This window comes from Camelus dromedarius, chromosome 10 (assembly GCF_036321535.1).
Source record: "Camelus dromedarius isolate mCamDro1 chromosome 10, mCamDro1.pat, whole genome shotgun sequence".
Lineage (NCBI taxonomy): Eukaryota > Metazoa > Chordata > Mammalia > Artiodactyla > Camelidae > Camelus > Camelus dromedarius.
Genome location: NC_087445.1, coordinates 71,446,798 through 71,471,384, shown reverse-complemented (window position 1 = coordinate 71,471,384; position 24,587 = coordinate 71,446,798). Strand labels below are relative to the sequence as shown.

General features: G+C 44.2%; 1 protein-coding gene across 5 annotated transcripts in view; it reads right to left on the bottom strand.

Moving 5' to 3' along the window:
• GARNL3 (GTPase activating Rap/RanGAP domain like 3) overlaps window positions 1–24,587 on the bottom strand; it is a 138,697-nt gene that overhangs the window by 27,216 nt on the left and 86,894 nt on the right. For all 5 annotated transcript variants that reach the window (XR_010382808.1, XM_064490533.1, XM_064490534.1 and 2 more), the window contains 9 exons: window positions 23,831–23,929; window positions 21,627–21,730; window positions 15,917–16,025; window positions 14,077–14,122; window positions 13,145–13,251; window positions 9,552–9,667; window positions 7,609–7,713; window positions 6,501–6,575; window positions 3,194–3,305 (listed from right to left, as the gene is read on the bottom strand). Coding sequence is in view for 4 of the 5 variants with exons in the window: in XM_064490533.1 (XP_064346603.1) it covers window positions 3,194–3,305; window positions 6,501–6,575; window positions 7,609–7,713; window positions 9,552–9,667; window positions 13,145–13,251; window positions 14,077–14,122; window positions 15,917–16,025; window positions 21,627–21,730; window positions 23,831–23,929 (873 nt within the window). In the remaining variant the exon portion in view is untranslated. The remainder of the gene's footprint in view (window positions 1–3,193; window positions 3,306–6,500; window positions 6,576–7,608; window positions 7,714–9,551; window positions 9,668–13,144; window positions 13,252–14,076; window positions 14,123–15,916; window positions 16,026–21,626; window positions 21,731–23,830; window positions 23,930–24,587) is intronic.

The following is a 24,587-nucleotide window of genomic DNA, read 5'->3' as shown; positions in this document are numbered from 1 at the left end:
CAGTGTCCCAATGACTCGGTGAAGTAGAAGCTTCTAATACTTTCTTTTAACACACGAGGAACCTGAGGCTCAGTGGTGCTAATAACTTGTCCAGGGACAAAGCCTGTGCTCTTAACTAGTGTTGTAGCCTAAAAATGTAGCACTTTGTCCCCATGGATTGATGTTGTGACCCTGGAAACAACCGTACTGTAAGGAATTAATAAGTGACAGAAGCACTTCATTTTACAGTTAAAACAGAGGGATACTGTGTGGCTGCCCTATTATGTACAGAGCGAATTAGCATTTATTCTTCATCAAATCTTTCTCAGGTGGCTAAACAGGTTTACATACAGCACAGTACAGAAGAGGAGGCAAGGATACGAGAAAGTGATGTGGATTAAACGACTGTTTCATAACAATAGTTTCCTTCTTGTAATCTCTTTAAGAAGAAGCAATCTTTTAGAGCTGGCTTTTCTATTACTACAAAGCCAAAACAAATGGTGACAGCATATTTAATCAGTATTTAGTCTCCCTTCAAAGTAGGTTTTGTTACACTCAGAATACAAAAGAATCTTAATTTTTAATAGTGACCTTGAAAGAGCAGACTCTCAGCGGGGTTCAGTCTAATGAAATTCAGCAGAGGCTAATGGGACAGAGTGGAACTTGGCCAGAAACAAAATGGAGAGATCCACTCATGGAAATAATTCGTAATATGATTAAGTGTAGACAAGAAAAAGGTAAACAAAGAAATAACAAGAGAATTATGGCTTAAAAGCACAAGGAATACAAAGAAAGCCTTAAGGGTTATTCTCCTTTTAGCAAAAGCAAACAGGGAAGCATTACTGCATAACCAGGACAGGAAAGCAGTAAGCTGAATAATACATCTAAGCTGTTGGTGTTTGCACAAGGCCACCGCCTGTGTAAGGCCACTTCCCTCAAGTCCGAGAGAAAAGAATTTCCTGGCAATCACAATAATCTTTGTATCTGACACTTCTATTACATTTTGGATCCATAAAGATGAACATTTCAGAAAGGACCTGGTAATCTTGGTTTGGATTTTACATTCACAAAAATAGAAGCAACTCATATAGAATCTTTTTCTGTTTTTAGGCAAGCCTTACAAATAGTCACTATGAAACATACTTTCTCTTTCCTAAAAGAGACAAACAGGTAGCATTTAACATTCTTTTAATCACAAAAATTTTCATAATTATTTGCCTAGGGTTATATTTTTGGAAGTCTGGGTCAAGGTAAAGACAATAACATTGGTAGAGTTTAATTTAATTTATTTTATTTTTATTTTTATTATTTTGGGGGAGAGGTAATTAGTTTTATTTATTTAATGGAGGTACTGGGGATTGAACCCAGGACCTTGTATACACTAAGCACTCGCTCTGCCACTGAGCTATAACCTCCCTCTGGTAGAGTTTAATTTAATAAAATGTAGTTGGCTTAGTGGAGAGAGCACTGGACTAGGAATCACCTCTGGGTTCTGGTTTCAGATGTGCCACTAACCAGCTGTGTGATCTTGGGCAAGTCACGTAATTTCTTTAGGCTTCTGTTCTTCATCCGTAAAACTAAGAGACTACACTAAACCTCTAAGGTCTGATTTTGTTTTTGTTTTTCAGTAAGTTCTTTTATTTGGTTGCACTTCTGGCAAAATCTACAGACTTTGCTCTCTTTTGGCAAGTTCATTGGGATATAGTAAAGCTAATCGCTGCTGTTTAATAAGTCATTGTTGTGTGCCAGGCACCGTGTAAGCACTTACCATAGATAACAATGTAATCACTGCAATCCCTTCCCTTGCAGCTAGAATCATCATCACCCCCATTTTGTTTAGTTCATCATTTTCCATTATTATATTTTCAGCCACTTAAAAAATTACCCCCACTTTCGAGAAACCTGAAGCTCAGAGGTTAAGTTTTCTTTGAGATCAAAAAGGCTTTCTAATTGTTTTATAGTTTCTAAAATTAAATATTTAATTTAAATTCTGAATTTATGAATTTTTAAGTTATCTGCTTTTTAGTAAATTATTTATATATACACTTACATATGTATATATATAAATTTAAAAAATTATGTTATGGACACACAATTAAAACATATAGCAAAAACAGATAAGATCAGAAATAAGTCCATTATAAAGCCTTGTTTGCCCACCTCTTGTCTTCCTACAGGGGACACCTAGCACAGGGCCTGGCACACAGCAGGTACTTATAAATATGCTGAGTCAGGGACTGAGTAGGGAGTGAAAGTCAAGGCCAAGGGTGGGAAGATGCTGCAGTTTTAGGCCATTATGTCATTCTCACTGGGGGGGGGGGGGAGGTGGAGGAGAGTTTGGGGATTCTCATAAAACATCATCATGGTAACCTGAGACCGGGCAGCCTTCTCCTGCACATGGAGGATGCACCCTTGGAAGACGCTGTCTCTATGCCTATGGCTCCCTCTGAAGTCCCAGGACATGACTTGCTACCAGTATTTAAGCATCTTTATCATGCATTAGGAGTCTGGAAAAATGCAAGGGGCTCCCCTGCTGGGAGAGACCACACAGTCCTTGAGTCTAAATAAAATTTCCGTCTGAAGCTGAACTCCCTCTGCAGCATCCTTGCCAAGGTCATGTCTAATTGGTGACTGACCTGTGGGGACAGGGAGCTGCTGGCCTCCCCGGGCAGGATGATCCACCTGGATGTAACAAGTTTGATTTTATATTGAGTTGAAATCTGTCTTCCTTTCAAAATCTTTTGGTTTCCCTATCCATCAAACGTAGGTTATCTAAGATTCTTATTGTTTGTTTTGGACACCAAGTACTTTTCAAATTAGGAAATTTAAAAAAAAAGGCACTTCAAAAGAAAGCATGTCCCTGAGACAATGTCTAAATAACAACGTCTTTTTGATTTAAAGTAAAATTTTGGAATTATGGTAAGTATTGGCCAGAAAGATTTCCCTGGTAGGTCATTTGATATCCACAGTCTAATCAGAGATTCAGGGAAGGCATGAAGCTGTCATGCATGCCTCCCCCCCTGGCTTGTTTGTTTAGAATAAGTTCTGTCTGCCTGTCTTGAAAACAAGGGGTTAATTTTGTAAGGAAATGAAACTCTGCTAACCTCACTGCTGATCACACTTTACCTATAGGGAGTTGACCGATGGTCACCCATCTCAGAAGTACTATAAGTTACATAAAGAGAGACATTTGAAGGAGCAGCTACTCACTAACCATCCACTAGCAAGACGCCAGCGTCAGTGGAAACCAGCAAGGCCTGGCCCCAGGGATCTGCACACACGGCTTCATGAGGGAAATTACTGCAGAAACACTGGGGCTCCCAAGGCTGTGAGGCAACACAAGCATCGGAAGGTAAGTGCACCAGAAAGAACACACCAGCCCGTCAACTGGACGCGCACAGCACGCTGCCTGAAGTAGCAACACAGACACCCTCCAGGCCCTGGGAGCTGGACCGGCTCTGACTCTGCTACCTTTCTTAAGAAGAAAAGTCTCCTTTCAAAGTGTGTCCCACAGGGAAAGGGCGAAGCCACATGTTCCTGGCACCACGACCTGTGTCTGTATCATAATGATGTTCCTTAGGATCAACTGAAACACTGTTAACGTTTTCTAAGCAAATGTGTTAATGCCTGGAAGTTGGACCAATTGGTGCCTATTGGTTTTTTTTTTTTTTTTTTGGAGCTTTTACATTAGTTCATCATAAGATGAAGTCCCATATAACTATAAAAAACGTCAGCTTCCTGTCTGTGTTGCTGATTCGGCAAAATTATTAAATCATACACAATGCAAGAAGTTGATAATGTCTTAACATGAAAATGCTTACTGACCCATTAAAGGCTACAAAATCTTAAAGAAAAAAAATAATGTCTGTTTGCAGGACTATGGCAATGGCTGCCGATGAAATCTACTCCTGTTGCCCCACGTGACACATTCATATCACATGAACCTTTATCCTTAGTTTCATTCCATTTCCAGCATAGGGAGTGAGCCCTCCCTCACCACCGTCCCAGAGCTGCAGCCAAGGCCTAGAGTCTGCTGGCACTGTTAGTGACTTCCTAGCCACAGTGAACTGTGGACATCTTCAACAGATCCATTAACTTCCTTCCAAAGCATGTGGCTTGGCCTCAAAGGACAAGGAAGTTTTCTGGAGATTCTCAGGGACAAGTTGAAATCCTTCATCTTCACTTTTCCCTGGGGCTGTATGAGAGCCTGTGTGCACGTGTAGGTGTGTTTGTATGTGCCGGGTGAACACATGCTTGCACACCCAACGTAGAAGTGATGGCTCTGAGGTCACCCTCAAGGGTGTCACTTGGGATGAGGGTAAACACTATGTGAATTATTGTTCTTTCTTTAGAAAAGTATGCTTTCCCTTTACAAAACCCACAAGCCTTAAACTGAGTATCATAATTGCTAAAATGAGGCTTGGGCTGTCGTGAAAAGATCACACAAAGAATGTGAAGATATTTTATAAACTGGAAGAGGGCTGCACACATGCAGGCCATTACTTGGAATGGCATTTCCCTAAGAAGATTTCTGGAAATTATGAGTTTATGACTTAAAGCAGGAGGACATGGAAAAGCAAAGCCAGTAGAAATGCCAAATGGGGGGCAGACACAGACACCAGAGCATTAGGTGACATCAAGATAGAAAACCAACTCTGGATAACAAAATGCTCTCTGACCGCAGGACACAAAATTAGAACACTTATGCAGAATAGGGCTTCTCAACCCAGAAGACCTAGGGTTCCCAGAGGACCTATGGAGGGCTTAAGGAGGTCTGTGAAACCCTGAAATTGTTCAGAGTGATGATTATGTGCCACTTGTCATTTTAATGGGCTGGTGTGAGTTGGGGTGGGGGCCCACTGCTTTCATGGGTTCTCAAAGGGGCCAGGGACTCCATGAGTCTGAGGACAAGCTGTATGAGGTGTCAGCAATATGAACTCAGCCCTGGCCCAACAGAGGCTCTGGTCTGAAGACCAATGGTGTTTGCCATCACACTAGACTCCCTTCTGTCACATGTGGGGCTTGGTGCACATTCTGCAGGGTGAGAAGGTGGTTTTCAGGCCTTCCTGCCAAACACAGGACTCTTGGCTGGTTCCCTACTAAGAACCTTAACACAGTTCATGAAGTGATGAATGCCTAGGAGATTGACAAAGCCCATCTTTGGACATTGAACACTCTTGGCAACAGCATGTGGGACTCTGGCCTCTGCAGAGTCAACTTTACAATAGTCCATGAGGGCCTGTATAACAGTGTTTCTCCAAGGATGGTCTGTGGTCCAGCGGTAGATTATGAACTGACCCAAAAACTGGAAGCTCTTTCTTTGTTGTTCACTGGTGAACAAGTTACAGTTCCACAGACTTCCATTTTTATTTATGCCTAAGAACTTATTAAGAAGGTTACTAAATCTTACTGGAACTTGGCATTTATAAAGAGCTTGACAACACTGCATATTCTACTGTTCACATGAACAGGTGGATAATGGGAATTTCTGCAACTTTTGGAAAAAATGCTTTGCCATCAGTCTTGCCTTAAACTGGTTGTAGTTTTTTTTTGTTGTTGTTGTTTTTTAGCATCAGCTGTATTTTGGGCTCATCATTTTCCTGAAACCAGATTTTAAAGTGTGTAGGTTCTGCAATTCAGATACAGCTCATCTATACCTTTATTGCTAAAGTAAACGTATTTGTAATTCTTTTGCTTTTATAATGGATATTTCTGCAGTTGATGCACTGTCTGTGGATTTGTTCTGTTTAACCACCTTTTACATATTCTGAACACAGACACAGTTAAGTGCATAGGGTATTGCTTTATAATACAAAATCATGCACATAGTAAGTGCTTTTATTTTTTTCTCTGTTATTCTTGATTAGCACCTAGTTCTTTTTCCATGGTAAGTGGAAATGAGTAGTAGATACCCAGGCCACAGAACTCTGTGTTTGGCTGCATGAACTGTAAATTAAGCAGTGGCTGCTCAACTGTGGTCCTCTGACCAATAGCATCAGCCTCAACTTGTTAGAAGTGCAAATTCTCAGGGCCCTCTCAGACCTACTGAATCAGAAACTCTGGGGGCGATTCTAGTACACACTAAAGCTTGAGAAATACTGCCCTAGTGCCTTGCTGTTTAGAATATGCCCGTGGTCAGCAACACAGGCACCACATGGGAGCTTGTTAGAAATGCAGAATCTTGACCCTGCTGCTGAGCTGTTGCTGAGAACATGCACTTGGTCAGGCTATCCGGGTAGTCTGGACACACAAAGGGCCTGAGGAGCACTGCTGGACCCAGTCTGCCCATCCAGGCCTGGTCCAGCAGCTCTGTTCCTTTAAGCATGCAGGGCACATGTGCACTACGGGAACAGGGGGTACTCACTAAATGCTACCCAGCTTCATCTGGGGCTTCCCCTGAGGTCTCTGCCATAGACAAACTTTTCTTCCTCCTGCTGCACAAACCTCTTTCTAAGAATCTCAATAACTTCACTGAGGACAAAGGACATTCACAGTTGAACCTGAAAGCATCATCAACTCACCTCTTTTTTACAGATCCCTGAAGCTGCCAAACTTGACGGAGCATCGCCTCTCACAATGGATTTCAGTTTTAGCGCCTTACAGAACAGAGAGCTCTTTTAAGGTTTGTTAACAGGCAGTAAAAGAACAGCAGGATCAACAATTATGATTTGAAAAAAGTTTTTTTAAATGAAACAGGAATAATTTCAGATTAAAGTTTCAGGTTCCCATGCTGCCCTGTCACTGAAGATAAGGAATGGAGTCAGTGGGACCTGGTGAAGCCCTCATGACCCTAAATACATTCTGTCATTTCAGCTAATCAGTATACAGTGTTTTTCAAACCATTAGTATTGAAAAAAATCCCCAGGTCCCTCCTCCAACTTGACAAGTCAGAATCTCTGAAAGTAGAGTCAAGGTGTCTTTATAAATACAGACCAATGTTGGAGAGCCTGGAAACAGTGCACCTGTTTGGGGGCAAGTTTATCTTTGCCACTAAGCTTTCCTGATTGCCTTGGCTTCTGCTTTCAGGTCAGAACCTTATCTGCAGCTGGCAGCTCTCCTCCCTCTTGTGACATGGGACCAAGGCAGAAAGCTGTGTCACTCCTGGAACTCAGAAATACGAATGTCACATAGGAGCAGGGCAAAAGGGAGTGATTTCCTCCAAAATCTGGGGTAAGGTGACAACTGGGAGCCACCTCACCAGGACGATGACTTCCCAGCAGTAAGGGAAACTCGGGTCTCTGATGGGGACACCGCCTTCCGCACTTACTCCTGCCGGGGAGGAGCTCAAGGTGCTTTCCCTAAACCGGCTCCTTACACTTCTGACAATTCCCAGGAGGCTGGCAAGCGGCACATGCTCCCTTGACAATAGGGAGCCCAGCCTGGGCCCTGCGGCCTCCCACTCCCAGCCCATGTCACTCCCTCCTCCACAGAGGCCTTCCTCTCACTCACAGCTGCACAGAACCACACCTACATGGTTATCAAAACCTCACTCGTGGTTCCACAATAATCCTGAGAGCAGTTACAGGACTTCCAGGACTATGCAAACATATTCTTTGGAGGTGAACCACCTGGTTTGGATGGGACTCATGACTATGTGGCTTGCAAAAAAGGTTTCAGAATAAAACCCACCTGCCCTATCCTAACAAACTCTGCCTGGCGGGCCTCCTCTTTCTTGCGCGCTGACTTGGGTGATTCTGGTAAGACGTCACTGAAAGAGCGCCTATTAAGCATGTTCTGAAACACAAAGACAAGTTATAAATTCCAAAAATGGCTGTCAAGTCTCAGGCTTTGGCTTCTCTTAATGCACAAATCTATTTGTCCAAATGGGCCTACTTCCACCTTCTCTGTTCATTCGCTCAACAAGCATCTATGGAGCCCCACTAAAGTGCCGGGTCTGTGCAAGATGTGAGGGATAACGGAGGCAACGAGGAGAGCTGGCTCCATGCCACAGCTCAGAGCTCAGGCTCTGACATCCAGCAGAGCAGCAGCTCCACTCCTTACTAACTGCCCGACACTGTGATTGGGCCACCACGCCACACAGCTCCTTCTCAGGGAGGGCCACTCTTGGAACACGACCTCTCGAATCCTATACAAATGGTACCCCCCGGAGTTGTGCAACTCTGTGGCCCTCTGGGTAACTTTGAGCAAGTGAGTTAATTTCTGAGTCTCAGTGTCTTTGTGTGGCTAACACCTGTCTCCGAGGGGTGTTACGAGGACCACAAGAGGAAATGCACATAAGGTGCTTGGGCACATACTCGGTGAATGTTCCTTTTCTTCCAGACTGGAGTCAGAGAACTGGGTGCACTCATGCAACCAGCAAGTATTGGCTGAGCACCTGCTACTTGGCTGGATTTGGGGGACGTGATGCAGAGTCTATGGTGGAGACAGATTAAGTAACTGGTTACAAGACTGGCACATGGGATAGTTCTATGAGGATGAGGTATGGAGAGCGTCTAGGGGGCATTTAACAGAAGCACTTGGCTCCAGCATGGTTGGGGAAGCCTTGCAGTGTTTCAGCTGGGACCAGAAGGACATCACCAACTCATCTTGGCACCTCCTCTGCACCCTTCCCTGCACCCTTCCCTGACTTTAGGGAAAAAAAGGGAACGAAGAGATTACCAATATGGCTTGCTCTTTAAGGCCCTGGGGTTAGTTTGGCCCCATCCCTGTGAGTAGTCAGGGTGTACTGACCAGTCAGAAGTCAAGGGTACCTATAAATGGCGGGGGTCACTGAAAGGGAAAGGACTACACGAGCACCAGCTTGTTTTGATGTTCTCCGTCTCCCCTGGGCGGGCGCCCGAGACCAGATGCTGCATTTGTGTACCTGAGTCGGTAGCAATTCCTTTTGCTGGAGTTTGTGAACGCACTGATTGCAGGGGAGTCTCCCCGTTTGTTCTGTGCTTCCTTGTTAAATGCGGGAAATGCTTCTACACGATGATGATTTTACTCTGCATGAATACTTGTTAGTCACCCTGACATGTGGTGACCTCACAGAGTCTGGGGGCCTCCAAAGAGCACAGGTGCCCCTCGAGGTGCTGAGTTTCTCAACAGAGGTACTGGTTCTCACTGATGTGGATACACCTTCAGTCTAGGAAGCATCTGGCACCAAGTGGATTGTCAGTAAATGTAAATGCTTATGTCGGGGCCTGAAAGTGGGACTAGCCAGGAAATCTCAGAAAAACATAGAAAGCACTCAGTCTCTCCCCCCATTCCCACTTTGCCTGTCCATCAGCTCATGGCATGGGTAATGTTGAGCAGGACCACCAAGGACAGCCACCCCAAAAGCACTCTCCAATGCCCCAGGGATTGCTGACTGACACTCATGCCCCTCAGCCTACACCTCGACTTCTACAGGCCTTGGCTTTATGACAATCACGCTCCTGTATATGAACATTCAATGTTCCTTCTTCCCTTGGTGATAACGAGAGAACACTGCCCCGGTGGCCATAGTCCAGTCTTGACAGCAAGGTTCAGGTGACTCCTGTGCTTTGCTAACCAGGACTCATCGCTGGGACTTGTGTTTTCAGCTCACACCCCATCAGAAGGAAAGAAGACCATGGACCCAGGGTTACCTTATGCAAATCTGGCATCAAATCCTGGTACAAGGATCGAATCAACATATCCAGAGTACGTCGACGTTTCTGGGCGAATGTTGGCGTTTCCAAAGTGGCTTTTTCACCATTAATTACTAAAATAAATCAAGTTATAAAGGGAGTTACAAATGTTAACGGGCTACTGAAGATGACTTTTTAAAGGAAACTCCTCACAGTAAATGCCACCCACTTTCCTAATACTGCTGTTACCCTTCGTTCATGGAAGAATGCTTAAAAACTCACTGAATTTCTCTGTACAAACCCACAGTCCATAGGTATGTCTATCTTACCTTTCCTGTTGGAGGGCAAGATTCCTGAGTAGAGGATATATCTAATTACCTGAAGACCTAGCACACACCCAACCTGCCCTCATCCACCATTCTACTCATTCCATTCATCCCACTCACCCATGCATCCGTCCGTCCATCCATCCATCCACCCACCCATCCATCCATCCAACACATGGGCTAAACCACCAGGATACCATTCAATGGGATTAAATATATATTTGTTGTATTTTGTTAGAAAAAAATAACAATTGCCTAAGCAGAGTACTGGGATTCTTTCTTAATGAAAGTTTCTTCTGAAAGAAATAGTACGTGGTTTAGCAGACTACAGACACTAAGAGTTAACAAAGTGGAAAGTCCAGTAACACATTAGAGAACAGAATAAAGTGTTCAGTAGAGTTAGGAGTTTGAAGACAAGACAATTACGGGTTTGAATCCCAGCTGTGCTGCTATCTGTGCATTCTTAAGCAAATGATTTAAATTCTTGGGGACTCAATTTTCTACTTTGTGAAATGGCTGTAACCATATTTCCTTATAGGGTTGTTGTAAGAATTTAAGTGATACAATAGATATTAAAGAGCACAGAGCTAGGCTATCAAACTGAATAAATTTTAACCATTATTTTTCTCACACAGAGGGCCAAAGGCAGGACAATGTTCACAGACTGAAAAATAAACTTCCCGGGGACAGGCATTTCCTTGACAGAATCTGTGTGCTGGGGGCTTGTTTGAGGCAAGACATTCTTAAGGAAGTTAAACTATACACGTCTATTGTTTCTCCAGTTCTGTGATTGGGAAGTTTTTGTTTGAGGGTATTTTCTCTTAAATACCCCAGAAAAATCCATTTTAAATGACTTATTTCAGCTGAATAGGGGAAAAGGTAAAACATTTTTGTCGAAATGCCATTTCCTGTTATCTTGGAGTTTTCTACCCCGCCTGCTTCGTCCCTCCTGCTAAATCCACTTGGGAATTCAATGAGACTTCTGCTCCCTTGGCTTCTTAGACCTTTTCTCTCAGGCCCTCAATCCCTCCCGATCCTTCCTGGCTCCAGGCTCCATTTCTTCAATCCCTTCTCCACTCACAACTTTCCGCCCTGCGAGCTTCTGCTGAATCCACCTTGCAAATCTTCAACTGGAGGTCACGGAACTCTTCCTTTCAGTACACCTCACGCCTCTGGCGGTGCTGAAGAGAGTCACTCTGCTGACTGGCTGCATTTACGTCAACGGATTCCACTAATAAGCTGCGTCCTTAATGTGGCTGAGCGATTTCTAACCCTTGGTTAAAGGACTACATGCCTGAGGTGGTTCCTTCCCTGCCACAGGCGCTCCACAAAGGGCACTTACCTCGGAGCCCCTGCTTTCAAGACCCGTTCAGCTTCTAGCTGCTAAACCTACTCTCTGTTGCCAACCTTTGGATCCAGGTTGTTTCTTGCTCTATACCTGATCCTCTGGACTTAAAGCACATGGACCCCACAGTTGTAAGACTTGGGTGATTTCACATAGACTTTCAGATTTCTGGCCTATTTCCCAAACTCAGAATATCCGCCCTGCTGGGCTCATGCTCCTGATGGGCCTGAGTGGACTGGGCAGAGTGGATGTTCCAGTTTACCTACCGTAGCTCCCCGCTCTCTGTCCACTTCGCTCCCTTGTACCCTCCACCCATCTCTCTGGAAATTTGAGTTTGTGACCCCTGTTCTAGCACTGAAATAAGGGGTAGAGATATTGGAAAGGAAGAGACAAAATCATCATCTTCTGCAAGTGATTTGAGAGTTTGCTGCTTTTCTTTTTCCTTTTTCTTTTTGGTGGGGGAAGATACTTAGGTTTATTTATTTATTCTTAGAGGAGGTACTGGGGATTGAACTCAGGACCTCGTGCGCGCTAAGCATGCGCTCTACCTCTTGAGCTATACCCTCCCACCCCGAGAGTTTGTGGCTTCTAATGTCAAGATCAGACATGACCCAGGGACCCTGGTGCAGGTTAAACGTGTGTGAGAACAGACCCTGGAGGAAGCCCCCGGGAAGGCATCCTTCACTACTCCATTCTCCAGAAAGTTCTGGAAGTGTGTGGAGGTGTTGCAAGGGATTGGAGGGATTCTGCAGAGGGAAGACAGGTCATCAAGGGGCTTGGCTGGGACTGGGAAGCTTTGGTGACTAGAGTGAAGTGACACTCATCTTTCCAGTGTCAGCTGCTTGGGGAACTGCTGTGTAGCTGCTGAGGGAGGGGTCGTATTCAGGGATGTGAAGGGGAGCCGGGGAGCTAAGAAGACTATGGAGGGAGGACATGGTCGGTCTCTTGCCCTGGCCTGAGGGATTGGCTTTGGCCATGAGAATAGGATTAAGACTGGAAGCTGAAGGAGCAATTGTTCATGAGGGACTCTGTGAGGCTCAGTCAGTGCTCCCTTGGGGCCAAGTGACCAAGATGGGCTCAGAGCAGAGCGCTTCCAAATGCTCCAAAACTGCCCAGAAACAGTGACAGCATTAGGCAAAGACTGTGTGTGTGTGTGTGTGTGTGTGTGTGTGTGTGTGTGTGTGGTGGAGGGTGTGGGGAGGCAGCCAGCAAAGCAGCCACAGTGCCCAATGTGCCCAGAAGAAGAAGAGAAACAGCATCATCACAGAGGGGACAGACAGTGACACTGCCAGCGCTCCAGGGGCTGGCAGGCTGGACTCCCCACTCTAATAAGCACGGGGTAGTCTGGGGAGGGATGCAGCCGCTCTTGTGGTTCAGCAGATGGAGGCGCAGAGTCAGGTATTTGAGTGTTATCAGTTAAATAAATCACCAGCTAATTAAGCCTGGGGTGGTCAGGTTCTGCATGCATCATATTCATTCTCTTGTCTGTGTCTCTCTCTGTCTCTCTGACTCTGTCTCTCTCTCTCACACACACGCACACACACATCCCCTAACAACTCTGCCAATCCCTAAGTACACCTTCATAACCACCCTCCGCTTCCCAATCTGACAAAGACACAGATACATATATAAGCAGAGATTCACAAATGGCCGTGTCAGAACCCTGGGCAGAAAGGTAAATCTGAGGCCCCCCAGTACTATGAGCAGGTGAGTGCAGATAGACATCAAGGCAGGCGTGCAGGATGGTAGGTAGAGATGAGGACTCAGGAGACCTTCACAACACTAACACAAAATGAAATGTTTCTCCCAAAGAATTAACAGAACATGGAATGCAATCAATACTTAACAATGATCTCTTCTTTACAGCACCCTAGGAGAACTGGAAGAAATGTATTCTGATGTAGAACAAGTTGCAAAAACATTTCAAAATTGAAACTTACATTTCACTAGCAAAAAGTCCCTGAATTCCTGGTGGTCTGTAAACACCGGTGGGGATGGCAGGGGTGGGCCAAAGAGCGGTACGCTTTCTTCTGAAAATATTTTCAGCCTGCATAGAGAACATTTCAGAATTACTTGGTTTTTCTTCAAAGATCACCAGTATTTGGACATTAAGTTTGTCCAGGGGCCTATGTGATGTGTTAGGAATACTCCTTCCACAGGAGGGATGCCTTGGCCACTATGCAGCAACCTTACGTGTTTCAGGGCAAAGGCCAAGTCTCCCTGAATCCTTTGTGGCCCAACCCACCAGGCTGCGGGCAAGGTCAAGCACTCCAGGAAGATTAGCAAAGGCTGCCACTTGCCCCACTGCACACCAGGCAGTGTACCTGGTATTTTAAGACACAGCATTGGCTGATTCTCACCAACCTGCCAAAGTAGAATCATTGTCTTCACTTTACAGACACAACCTGAGGCTCCAAGAAGATAAACACTTTTTTTTCAAAGCCTCAAAGTTAATAAGTGACAGAGCTGGGATTCCAACCCAAATTTATTTGGCTCAAAGTTCATGCTCTTTTCACAATGTCATGACACCTTTTAACAGATTAATTTTTGAGAACAGAAGGAAAAACAAGAGCAAAAATGTAGCCTAAGAAGAAGGGCACTCTTGTCAAGATCAAATCTATCAAGTTTGTGCCCACTGTAGGGTACAATAAAATTCCAAGCTAATGCTGACTCTTGGGTCTACTGCACAGAGCAATACAGTATGAAATGAGCATTTCCTGAAGAGATGGTGGCCTTGAAGAAAATTCTATAAAGTGAGAATGCTCACATCAAATCAATCAAGAAATATGTATATCAAGTCTCATAAAATAAATGCCAAAATAATAAGTAAACAAGAGAATTAGAACAAGCAACTGAGATAGTCATTACTGACCTGTAATTGTCATTTTGTTGATCATACCTCACTAAGGCAAAAATATCTGTGATGATGGTTAAGGAAATTAATCAAAAACCCCGACATTCACAGTCAACAGCTAGTGCTTTGAAAACCCCGTGTGCAGAATCATCCTAGACCTGTCCCTTTGGGGTTAGGGCACCTGTCACTTTTAGGTTGAGATGGAAACTTGACTTCTGTAAAAGAGACAGCCCAGGAAGACATAGGTTCAACCTCTGCGCGCTCATCCTTTTGGGAAAGGGATACATCTCCAAATTGGTCAGAAAAGCAATATAAATAAAGCTATTTAAAAAACTAAGCAGCCAACAAAGCAGAAAGAGCAATTCTTTTGCCTGGAAGTATAAACCATATCCCAAAATGAAATTAGTCATATATTTCATCTCACACATTTTGAAAAGAAAAGCAACTTAAACGTTTCCACTGTACACCTTCCTTCTGGCTTTGGTAGACAAAACAAACCCAAATAAACCAGTGTAGCTGGTGGCAGCCTCTCAGTAGAATCTACTATGCTTGCATCGGGCACACAGAGTCTAAAATAGTACCATCTGTATCCAGCTTTTCTTTCTTTTTCCTGTTCCTCCTCCCAACTGCAGCTTTCATTAGCTAGGGCTAAAAACCCATCATCCATCCCTCTAAGTGTTTCCACTCCTAGATTCCATGGAAAGAATCTGCATCAACTATCTGCTTGTCCCTTTCCAAAAACAAATGTGCCAAGCCCCACATCTCAAACTTATAATGAAAGGAAATTCTAAGAATAATGACTACCACTCAGTCACTCTGAGTCACCTCCCTCCCCCTCCTGCACGGTACCTGGAGAAGTTTTCTTTCTGTTCTCCAAGAACTGCTATAGGAAGGGGGAAATATGAGTCCTAAATCCCAGTAAACAGAGCGAGACATCACTTACCATTCATGTGCAGGTGCACCCCCGTTTTCCTCCCTGCCCTCATGGCAATTTTTAGCTTTTAAAACATATGCTATAATGTTAGGTTACAATGAACAAGTCAAAGTGTGCAGAGCAATCTACATCCAGATGCAATGTCACAGCAGTCTTATCTCCCAATGTTTTTACTGGAGTTTCCAGGAAACATGAATAGCTAGACCAGAATTTATTCTGAAAATGCCTATTAGTGGCCCTTTACTAATTATATACAACCTGTAGAGGCACTACAGCTGGGTCTCACTGTCACAGCCAGGGACCCAGGCAACGGGGCCACGGCTGGGTATGTGCTGGGCTGGCCATGCTCGGGTCCCAGGCTTGTCTGACTGAGCTGGGCTTGAGAGAGAACTTCAGCAGGACTTTCCAGCAATCTGAGCTAACAAGGGATTAGAGGAAGCAGAGGGAAAGCACATAAAAATAGGAGAAATTCTATTATTTCTCAAATTTCAAGAGATGGTAATGCAGCAGCTATTCCCAGGGCTTAGAATTAACAAATAAATATTATTTTGCTTTTTTATCTTAACTTGCAAGTTTTTAAATGTAAAGCAAATTTCTCAGAGGATTCACAACCTATAATTCTTCTAATTCATTTATGATTGATGGATAGCAGTAAGTTTCCCTCATTTCATAGACCACCTGAAGAAAGGGAAGATAGTTCAGAAGTCGAGAATTCTCTGAGAGTGAATCCATCCATTACTGTAAAGGATGGAGAGAGAAGAGGGGAAAATACGATGCTGAGGAAAAAGTCCAACACAGTGGGTCTAAGGATCTAGCAATGCAAAACAATTACAATGCGCCAGTCAACTATAACATTGGGTTTGAGGGTCATTTCAAGTCCAGTGAGGCTGGCTAAACTGGAGTATTGATACAGGCCCAGGATACGTGTGAAATGGGAGCGGATCATGGAAGGCTTAAAGGCAGGAGAAGGTTCCTCTCCTTCCTGGAACACGATGGTGACGATATCATTTCCAATGTGGCGCTTCCTTTCCACCTGGATGTAAACATAAACAACATCACTGAGAAGGTCGCTCAAACACGGCACATTTGCAGAGTTGAGACACCAACACGGCAGGACAAACCACAAGGCTCCCAGAGCCCCGAGTTTCGGCCATCTTTGACTTCTTGCCTCCTCTATTTCTCCAGCCCAGTCTCCTGGCTCTCCCAGCCACCTCCCCTGCTCCTCTCCCATTTCCAGCCTGCATTTCCTTTTGTCTACCCTTTCTCAGAAGCCTCCTCATGGCCTCCTCGCCTCCGTCCTCTCACACTTTACTGCTCAGGCCATGTTCACCTTCACACCTACTTCATCTCCTTAGCCTGGCACTGCCTCAGAATTCTCTGGGGACTGGACTCAAACATGCATATTTTTATAAATGCCTTAGCTAGTTCTGAAGCATACATTTGGTGAGAACCATGGCCCTACCTAATCTGACCCCAGTTGACCTTCCCAAAATGATCTCCTAGACCTGTAGTTAGTGAGTCTTTCCTGTAAAAGCCCAGACAGTAAATGTTTTTGGCTTTGCAGATCACACTTCCTCTTCACAACTACACAGCTCTGCTGTTGAAGGGCAAAAGCAGCTATAGACAATACATAAATCAGTGGTCATGGCTGTGTTCTAATAACTTTATTTAATGAATCAAGCATGCTGAATTTGCCCTGTAGGCCACAGTTTGCCAACCCCCGTCCAAGATGTTTGCCTAATTGGCCAAACAGAATGATTCAATGTTCTCCACGGATTGCTCGTGTGTCCCTGTTCTACACCGTAAGCTCCAGGAGAACAGGATCCCTGTCTCATTCATATTAGACATTATTCTCATTTTGCAAATAAGGAAACTAAGGTTTAGAGACATTCTAATAATTTCAATTCAATTCAAAAAGGATTTTTGGCAATTATTTCTTGGATATGACACTAAATGCATAGCCAATGAAAGAAAAAATACATAAATTGGATTACATCAAAACTGAAAACTTCTGTGCACTAAAGGACATTATCAACAAAGTGAAAAGGCAGCCCACAGAATGGGATAAATATTTGCAAGTCATATATCCAATAATATACAAATAACTCCCACAACTCAACAACAACAACAAAAAAAACTCAATTAAAAAATGGGCACATGAGTTGAATACGCAATTCTTCAAAGAAGATATACAAATGGATAATAAAAACATAAAAAGATACTCAATATCACTAATTATTAGGGAAATGCAAATCAAAAGCACAATGAGATACCAGTTCATACCCATTAGGATAGCTATTAAAAATTTCAAAATAACAAGCGTTGTTACAAATATGGGGAAGTCAGAATTCATACATTGCTGATGGGAATGTAAAATAGTGCCACTGTTGTGGAAAATGTTATGGTGGTTCCTCAAAAAATTAAACACAGAACCATCGTATGATCCAGCTGCTCCACTTCTGGGTGAAGACTGAAGAAATGAAAGCAGGAGCTCAAACAATATTTGGACACCAATGTTCTTAGCAGCAGTATTCGTAATAGCCAAAAAGTGGAAATAACTGAAATATCCACCAGTGATGAATGGATAAAGACAGTGTGGTGTAAACATGCAATGGAATAGAATTCAGCTTTAAAAAGGAAGGAAGTTCTGACACATGGTAGAACATGGATAAACCTTGAGGACGTTACGCTAAGTGAAATAAGCCAGTCACAGCAGACAGATGTTGTGTGATTCCACGTATATGAGGTTACTGGAATGGTCAGATTTATAGAGACATAAAATAGAATGGTAGCTGCCAGGGTCTGGGGAGAAATGTGGATTTATTGATTAATGGGTAGGGAGTTTCAGTTGGGGAAGATGACAAAGTCCTAGAGATGGATGGTGGTGATGGCTGCACAACAATGTGAATGGACTCAATGTCACTGAACTGTACACTTAAAAGTGGTTAAAATTGTAAATTTTATGTTATGTATGTTTTACCACCATAAAAGTAAGTAATTATTGATCCATTAACTGATGAATGGATAAACAAAATGTGGTATATAGCTATAAAATGGAAAATTATTCAGCAATAAAATGCAATGAAATACTGACGCATGCTACAACATGGATGAACTTTGGAAACATGTTAAATGCAAGAAGCGAGTTACAAAAGACCACATATTGCATGATTTCACTTATATGAGGTGTCCAGAACAGGCAAACCCATAGAGAGAAAGCATATTAGTAGTTACCAGGGGCTGGGCAGGCATGGAGTGGGGAGTAATGGCTAAGTGGGGAGGGGTTTCTCTTTGGGGTAATAAAAATGTTCTAAAATTGATTGTGGTGATAGTTGAATAACCTTGTGAATATATTTAAGTGGGTGAATTGCATGGCATATGAAATATATCTCAATAAAGCTTTAATTTAAAAAAAATTAAAAATTAAAAAATTCCTACTATATACCAGGAACAAAGCCGACAAAAATCCTTGCCCTCATGGGGCATACACTTCAGCAGGGGCACAAAAAGAATTACGCAAAAAATTACAGAGTAAACATAATAAACAGTGTCTAAATAATTCGTGTAACATTAGGTGGCAAGCCGTGCTATGGAGGGAAGAGAGCTGAGTAGGGAACGAGGGTGCTGGCGGCGGGTGTGTTGCTGCTCTAAATTCAGCCACAGGGTCAGTTTCGCAGCTGACATTTGGGTAGATCTGAAGCCGTGAGTGAGTGAGCCAAAGGGTGGCCAGTAGAGAAGAGTTCTAGGTAGAAGGAAGGGCAACGAAAGATTGTGACGTAGGACAGAATCTGGTGACTGAGGAACCCGAAAGGCAGCCAATGTGACTGGAATGGAGGAAATAAGCCGAGCAGTGGGTGCTGAGACCAGAGAAGGAACAGAGGTCACTCAGGGCCTTGCAGGCCACTTTAAGGATCTGGCTTTGACTCTGAGGGAAGCAGGAGCCACTGGAGGGCTTGGGAAGAGAAGCAACATGCTCTGCTTTGCATTTTGAAGAGTCACTCTGGCCAATTGAGAAACAGTCTGTCAGGGAACCAGGGTGAAAGCAAGGAGGCAAAGAGGCATCTACTGCAGTAATCCCACAAGAGATGGTGGGGGCTCAGAGCGGAGTGCCGCCAGGTGACGTGTGGGAAGATCACAGGTGTAATCTGAAGGGACAGCCAACAGGATTTCCTGACAAATTGAATATGGGATAAGATAGAGAGGAGTCGAGAATGACTCCAAGATCATTTTGCCCCAGAAACTGGAAGAACAGAATAGCCATCAACAGAGATAAGAAAGACTGCGGGAGGGACAGGTTTGGAGGAGAGTCGGAGTTCAGTTTTGGACTTACTAGGTCTGAGACGTCTGGGCCAGTGGAGGTGTCGAGAAGGCTGCATATTTGGGTCTGGAGTTCCTGAGAGGGCTGGCTGGGATGTTAGTTTGGGTGCTAGCTATTCAGAGCCATAAAACTGGATTAGATCATTAAGGGATGAATGAGTGTAGAAAGAGAAGAGGACCAAGAACTGAGCCCTGGAACAACGCACAAAACCTGCCCAAGATCACAGAGCTAGTTGGTGGCAGAGCCAGGATTTGGCCCAGATCTGGCTGATTGCAGAGCCTGTGCTCTCATCTGGTACTTGCTGCCGTCGGGGTCCAGGGTGCTGGGAGACTGGATGTTAGCGATGTTGGACATCATGGGATGTTGGGGAGAAGAGGCCCAGAGAGGCAAATATCAACACCCCTTCCCTCGCCCCCGGTGCGGTTCAGTATGGTGATGGAGGAGAGAGATGGAAGGAGTTGTTGTAATACCGGAACCCACAAAATCTTTGTGAAAGTTTGCTCCTTCATATCAGATTTGGGATGTGGCTCTGACTGCTCCACTGGTATTTCAGATGTTAGGAGTCAAAAAGTCAAGAAGCTTTTAAGAGCCAGGCTGGCATCTGACTTATTGGCTATTACCTTAGGCCCCCAAGAGACCATGACAGGGACAGAGAGAGGCTCACAGGTAGTGGTCCTTCTCTGCTGTCCCACAATCAGGCACCGGTAAGGTTCGCTATCATTCTGCATTTCTCTGTCTCTCTCCCCACCTGCTAATAGAGACAGTGTCACAGCTGTGATTTTCCTCCTCTCTACCACTGCCGGGCAAGCAGAGGACCCGAGCACTACCAAGAAGTTGAGAACACCAGATCCAGCTGGGGACATTTCAGTGCTGCTGGTAAGCACGTTACCTTGTAACATGCTAACAGCCCGTCCAAAAGGTTAAAAACTTGAGGTAGGCAAAGGTGAAACTGTCACATGCATTCCTCCTGTCTCCCTGGCTAATGCCTTTATCTGTCACAGAACATGGGCAATTTTGGTGACTGGACAGGGCTGCAAAGGTTGGAGGTCGGGGAGGAGGATTGTAAAATATTTCAACGAAGTATTTCGCTATTATTGTTGAGATACAATTCATGATGATTGGGAAGGCCAGCTTGGTCTCTTTTCTCCACGTGATCCCAAGATCCTAAGAGCTTCAGGTCCTAAGAGGTTGAGGCTGGTAGTGATAATACAGGTAACTTAAATCACGCAAGGGAAGATGCCTTGCAGAAAGGCACTCTGAGCCACTAAAGCAGGCTTCCTGGGTCGAGGCACTTCCCGCTTCTACCTGTCCTTCCCCAGTTAGCATAATATCAAACAGGCTTAAAACCTCCAGTAGGTCTCCACTGCCTGCAAGACCATCCACCAACTCCTTATTCCAGGCTCCAAACCATCAAACAGAACTGGCTTTTCCTGACCCCCCTACCCCCGGCCATGTCCCCAAAGTACCTTTATATCTTATGTCCATAACACATTTTAGCCCAATGATCTGCTTTGTGTCTTTCCCCCTCACTGAAGTCTTACTGAAATAAGAATCATAAGTGTTCAGAAAAAAGCCTTTTTAGCCCATCATATGCACCCTCTAGGTTCAAGTTTCTTACAAATCTTTGTTGAACAACTGTCCATCCATGTTTGTGACATTTACTTATACAGATGCCTTCAATGTGTAAAAAAAATGGACAAGACTCTAATAAAAAGTTAGCCAGAATCCCCAAATCCTTCAAAAACCAGCAACATATATCTTTGCCATATCTCAATTTTAACAAATTGAAAAATTTTCTCCTGGAAATGGCTAATCTCTGGGGTGTGTAAAGAGTGTTCTCAGCTAGTTTTTTCCCAACAAGGCACAGGCCACGCAGACACTCGTGTTAACCTGCATTAACCTGAAAAAGCCTTGCCAACCATTACTCAGGAAACACTTGTTTTATGTCTTAGAGAGTCTCATTCAGACAAGACACAAGGCACACAGAGAGAAGTCACAGAGAAAAGGCTACACATATGCAAAACAGCCCATCAAGAGTCTAGAAAACCACACACACACAGACACGAATCCGCACGATTACCCCTAATCCATTATTCCCTTAAAGGGACAGCACTGGTGAGGGCAGTTCTTCCTAAGGCTTCTTGAAAGTTCAAACATACAGACTGCAAACAACATCCCAAAATTGATGTGCCTGAAGTTTGGTTCGTATATTAACAGATAGAGTCTGTAATTCTATGAAATCATAGCAATGTTTTCTCCACATTGAGGCCACTGTTGGATGGTTTGTGTGTTCTCAGAGCCGGTGTTCACACGTACCTGCTGTTTGTTCTCTTTGGAATATGGCAACATGGTAGAAACATGAAACATGATCTCATGCCCTTGGTATACGGTATAAACGGAATGAATCCCTGTGGTGTCATCTGTAAAATACAATACGCATTTAGTGGGCACAGAGGATTCTGAGGCCATAAGGAAACAGTCTTTATCGTCAGACTAGGGGAATGCAGCACAGTTAGTACATCCCGAAGATCACTCTGATTATCCCCTGGAGTCGAAGCAACAGTGCGGATCCCTCTCCCACTGCAAGACTCCTGCCCACAAGGGGGACCTCTTCGTCCCTCTCTAAGCTTGCTTGCTGTCTGATTTATGCCTTGTCTTGGAGCAGAGGAGGTCATGAGAAGTCTAGGCCAAAAAGGAGAGTATGTTACAATTCCTCGTCTTCTAGTTACTTCTGGGGTCCAGGGCAAAATTAACACAAGATGACATACAAATAATTACCATCTACACAAAACAACCATCCCTGGCAGAATTGTATAGTGATTAAAAGCATGAGCTTTGGAGTTAGACTTGGATTCAAGTTCTCATTAGTTATGTTCCTTTTGACAAGTGACCTCACCTTTCTCTGAGATTCAGTTTCTTAATTTGAAAATGGGGATAAAAAATAGTATCTAACTCCTAAGGATGTTTACAAGATCACACTGGCAGAGTATGTGGCCAGAGCAAGGGCTCAATGGATGGTAGTTATGGCCCTGACGGAGAGGCTGAGAGTGGGCAGCAGGGATGATGGATGTGCAGGCCCTCCAGGGTTTACCACGTGCACATGTAGCTTGTTGGGGTGAAGCTGGGGTCTGCCAGTTAAGTCACTCACAGTGCAGTTCTCACAACTTGCCTAATCTTTTGGTATTCAGAATTGGTGAAATGACCCCAGCGTGAGCTGGTGGAGAGATGAGGCCCCTGGAGGGTAGGGGTACCCGATCTGAAGCCTATCAAATTTAGGCCAAATGAGCCGCACATCACCTGCCTGGCTTACTGCAAGGACTGGCTGTGAAGATCATGTAACATGACAGATGTAAAAGCCCAGGGAAAACTAGAAATGCTGTACAATGATGAGATAGCATGTGATTCCAAATCTAAGCTTGTGATCTTATCTACCTTCACCCCCTTGGGCCCCCTCCCCCAACTGCTTCCCCTGAGATGCTCCCAATTCACCACTGGAGCTGCCATCCATCCAGCTGCCCAAGCCTCAAACCCAGGTGTCCTCTGGGATTGCCTTTTCCTCTCTATCTCCCATATTCAATCAGTCACGGGGAGAGCCTGCCAATTGCACCTTTAAAATGGCTCTTGAACCAGTCTGCTCCTCTCACTTCCAACCTCCCACCGCCTCTTCAGCCAAGGCTGTCATCATCTCTTGTTTGGACTTTGCAACAGCCTCTTAACTGGTCCTTCCTCTAACTATCCTTTGGACCGTTCTCTGCTCTGAAGCCAGTATGTTCCCGCAAAGATGTAATCTGATTCATCACGCCCCTACTTAAAATCCTTTAATGACATCCAATTCCATTCAGAATAAGATCCAAAATTCTTTGTGTGATCTCAGACTCCCTGTGAGATCACCCCTCCCCACTCTCCAGTCCTTCTGCTCTCTCTAGCCATAAAGGTATTCTCTTAGTTTCTAGAACATATCCTGCTCTTTCCTGCCTCAGGGACTTCACAAATGTTCTCTGCTTGGAATTCTCATCTCCCCTCAAGTTACTCCTACTCACCTCTCCCTTGCAGAAGCCTTCTCTAATCCCCCAGATTAGGCAAAATGCCTCCACAGTACTCTACATTTTCTTCTTAGTTCCTCCAAGTACTAAATTATTTGATAACTATCTGTTTAATGTCTGTGTTGTCCACTGGACTATAAGCTCCTAGAAAGGCAGGGACCATGTTCTGTATCCACTGCTATATTCTGGAGTCGAGCAGAGTCCTGGCAGACAGAGGTGCTCAAGAGTAAGGAGTCATGGGCAGACCACAACTCCTGCCACATCTGGGGGCTGTGATGGCTGGTTTAGTCTCGTAAAGCTCAGTGGAGCCACCAAATGCATCCAGTGACCCTGTGTCAGGCTAGGTGTGAAGTCTGAATTCCCTCCTCCTCTCTAGTCCAGCCCTTCACCCATCTTGGGTACAAATTCAAATTCAGATTAGGCTGACTAACAAAAATTATACAAATTACAACAGAACAGATTAAGTGGCAAGCTTACTTTTGGTGTCCAGACCGCCACGGTAGCCTGTCCAGCCCTTGAGAGTGATGGTGTCACCCAGGAGATTCAAAAATTTTTGAAAAGCATCACTTCCGATTTCTGAAAGAAGAGGTCAAACATGAAGAAAGTACAGCGTCAACAAGTCCTTGTTCTCTAACTATGCACTGAAATCACTTGAAAATTAACTAGGGCTTGCAGATGTGTGCAGCAGGCAGACAGAATAAGAAATCAGGTATCCCTCTTCTTGGAGTCCATGCCGGAGGTCCACAGTTCCCAGAATCTGAGCAAAGGAAAACTACAGAATCAGAGAAACCAACCTGACCACTTCCAGACTGAGATCATATGTGACTAGTGTTGCAAAATGAAAAAATTGTTACTGCTTCCATTTATAATAAACAGGTCTTTACTATGAAAAGTGCTAAATAACAGGAAAATAGCACCGTTTTATAAAAATCAAGAGAAAAAATCTTCCGCTGTTCCCGAGACTATGTTGAACCAAATCCCATGTCATTTTCCAGTTAGACTGTATCCTCAGTGCCAGTGCCTGGTTACAAATTTGGTGACCAACAATCATTTGTCAAATGAACGAAACTGGGCAACATCTTCCCTACAAAATTTACCCTGAAAATGTACCCTACAACTTCATAAAACTACTGGCTGTTTCTTTGAAGTAGAGACTCCAACTCAACAGGTAAGTTTGGATTGTGAAAACGGCAACGAGGCAGGACAGGGTTTCTGTCAGAAGAGAAGAAAGGAG